This window comes from Anopheles darlingi, chromosome 2 (genome assembly GCF_943734745.1).
Source record: "Anopheles darlingi chromosome 2, idAnoDarlMG_H_01, whole genome shotgun sequence".
In the NCBI taxonomy this organism is placed as follows: domain Eukaryota; kingdom Metazoa; phylum Arthropoda; class Insecta; order Diptera; family Culicidae; genus Anopheles; species Anopheles darlingi.
In genome coordinates, this window is record NC_064874.1 from 83,411,153 (window position 1) to 83,413,652 (window position 2,500).

General features: G+C 44.7%; 2 protein-coding genes across 2 annotated transcripts in view; both read right to left on the reverse strand.

Moving 5' to 3' along the window:
- Positions 1 to 2,228, reverse strand: part of LOC125951708 (dynein axonemal heavy chain 7-like) — a 12,763-nt gene extending 10,535 nt beyond the window's left edge. Inside the window, exons 1-3 of the mRNA XM_049680691.1 lie at positions 2,220 to 2,228; positions 297 to 609; positions 1 to 216 (exon numbers count right to left, since the gene is read on the reverse strand). The exon at positions 1 to 216 is cut by the window's left edge and continues 368 nt beyond it. Coding sequence (XP_049536648.1) covers positions 1 to 216; positions 297 to 609; positions 2,220 to 2,228 — 538 coding nt within the window. The remainder of the gene's footprint in view (positions 217 to 296; positions 610 to 2,219) is intronic.
- A 172-nt stretch (positions 2,229 to 2,400) lies between these two features.
- The window catches only part of LOC125951579 (mitochondrial inner membrane protease ATP23 homolog), a 1,120-nt gene continuing 1,020 nt past the window's right edge, over positions 2,401 to 2,500 (reverse strand). Inside the window, exon 3 of the mRNA XM_049680509.1 lies at positions 2,401 to 2,500. This exon is cut by the window's right edge and continues 192 nt beyond it. Within this exon, the coding sequence (XP_049536466.1) occupies positions 2,492 to 2,500 (9 nt within the window). The 3' untranslated portion in view covers positions 2,401 to 2,491.

The window sequence follows — 2,500 nt, forward strand, 5'->3', positions numbered from 1 at the left end:
GTATACGTTGCAAAACGCGCTTGTCGATCGGCGAAACATGTACGGTGTCGATGCCATGGCGTATGTAATGATAATACCGCAACAGCTCTCGTTCCTCCACATTCGGGAAGGTATTCTCTGGATCATCCTTCTCATGCTCCTTTCGCACGATCAGCCGCACCAGCCGACGCCGGAAGTCTTCGCGATCCTTGCGTAACGCAGTGTACGACCGAATCTCTGCAAAAAAAAGGGGAGACTTTTATTCAGACTGGGTTCTTGTCTAAATCGGTCCCATGTGGGCGCTCAGGTATACGAACTCTTTTTATCCGCATTCCGATCCGGCCTGGGGCGTGCCAAGGGAGATGGCCGCATCTTGGTGTTGTGCTTCAGCAGCTTCTCCGGTAGACTGAACACGTTTGGTCCGAGGAAGTCGCAATCGATCGGCATGTTTAGTTCGCGCCAGATTTGCTTCGTGTTGTGCTCAGGATGGGCCTTCCGGTTGATTTTTGTCATCAGCCCCGAGGGACCGGCGATGGCATCCGTGCCGCCGAGCCGTTTGCCTTCCGTTGGTCGCCCGGATACCAAGCCCGATGGCTTACGATCGCCAGCCGCGCGCTTCATCGTGTCGAACTGCGAACGAAGCGCAGGACGCAGAAATCGGTATGTAGGAAGTGACTATCGGAACACGTGTTTCCGATGTCCTCTTTGCAAATAGCCACAGGTGGCCACAGGTGTTTAACCTGCAGTCGAAAGTGAAACAGCTGCTGGTGACGTAGCGTTGGGGCGTTGCACTGCCGGAATGCTGTTGGCAACGGATTATCGTACAAAGTAAACAGGTTACTATGGGACTGGATCAAACATTTCCGGGAGTTGGAGCAAAAATTTTCCATCCGTCTTGATCAAGCCGTGAAATTGAAAATTGGGAAATATTCCAGCAATCTCGAATCAAAAAGGTCTAAAATTTCAAGTCTCCACTAATTTGCTGTTGAGAATAGGCTCGTGCCTAGTTGATCATAACGGCCAGCACCTGTGCTTTAGGTTAAATCTTTTATCCTTTTAAATCTTTACTTACATTCTAGAAAGTAATACCAAGCTTTTCCATCAGCTTGTCACGAACCAAATCCCTCTCACCAATTCAAAAAGTATTTCAGAAACAAAACTTTGCAAAAAAAATAAGGACTCACACTCCGAAACTCACAAGAAGCGGCAGAACCAACTTCAAATACCACCACTCTGGAAAGCTGCTATTCCCAGACTGAAATTTTAAGGCCTACGCAGTTTCTTGAGACTGAACCGAAAATTGTAAGCCGATCGATTATGATAAATATTTGGTAACCATCGTAATGGGTGCACAGTTGCTGTTGCCAGGGTGAAGTGCTACCATTCATGATTTACTATGTTTTTGTCTATGAACCACCAGTTGGATGCTAGAGCAGCTGATTCCTAAAGCCGTTTCAGATTTGGCACCACGTGTTTGGTAACCACGTGTTGCATAGAACGAAGTGCATTCCCATGCACCTTTCCTACAACCAATGAAGGCAACAGGAAATCAAATATCCACAAGTGGCAGCAGATGATGACCCGCATTGTCTCCCCTTTTCTTCGTGTAACCCAAAACTACGTTGCCATAGCCTTGAACTCTAATGAGGCGAAAACAAAAATTAGAATTCGTTTTCGCATGGTAACTATGGAGAATCCGACAGCTGGAGGAAAGGCACTCTTTACTCGATGATACGACACAGTGAACGTAGCGCTGAATTAGAGTGGCCAATATAGTTTGTTTTATAGCTGAATCTGTTTGTTCCATAGTCAATTGTTCAGTTTTGCTTATCAGATTTAAATTGCGGGCAATTAGTGGTACTTGCGTATCTGAAATTATCCAAGTCATTTGTCACGCCCGATGCACAAGCTTCCTGATATCTACTGCTTACAAACAGTTAAAACGAACCAGAGATCGTTCAGCAGTTCATAGTCCCTTGACGATCGAACATAAGCGGATCTCTGAACGTAAAACAGAAATTCAGACCCAATCATGTGCGAATATCTGCCGGCGTTGTGTGAAATTATTGCAGGAATCATATTTGGCAGTAAGCATCTTGCGTTGAGATGTGTTTAAAGTGAACTGTCGTTGGACCATTTTTTCCTGCAGATACCGAGCCGCTTGACGATGAGTACTACAACTACGATGACGCTACCAGCACATCCACTATAACGAATAACCTTTGAGCAGTCTGCCGTACCGGGTTCATCACGTAATTCAAAACGTTTTTCACAAAATGCAATAAAAACGGGCAAAATTGCTTAAAGTTACTGTTTTTTTTTTCGCCCGACGAATATTTTAAACATTTCATAGTAATAGCAGAAAATCCTAAAACAAGTTTCTCAATCTTAACCAGAACCAATTGTACTAATAGAGACAGGTTCAGTTAGCTACTGTACACCCATATTACTGTCACTATTTATTGCATCAATAAATGCTTAAACCAATACGCTTCACGCCACACCATCAGAATTAGTCTAC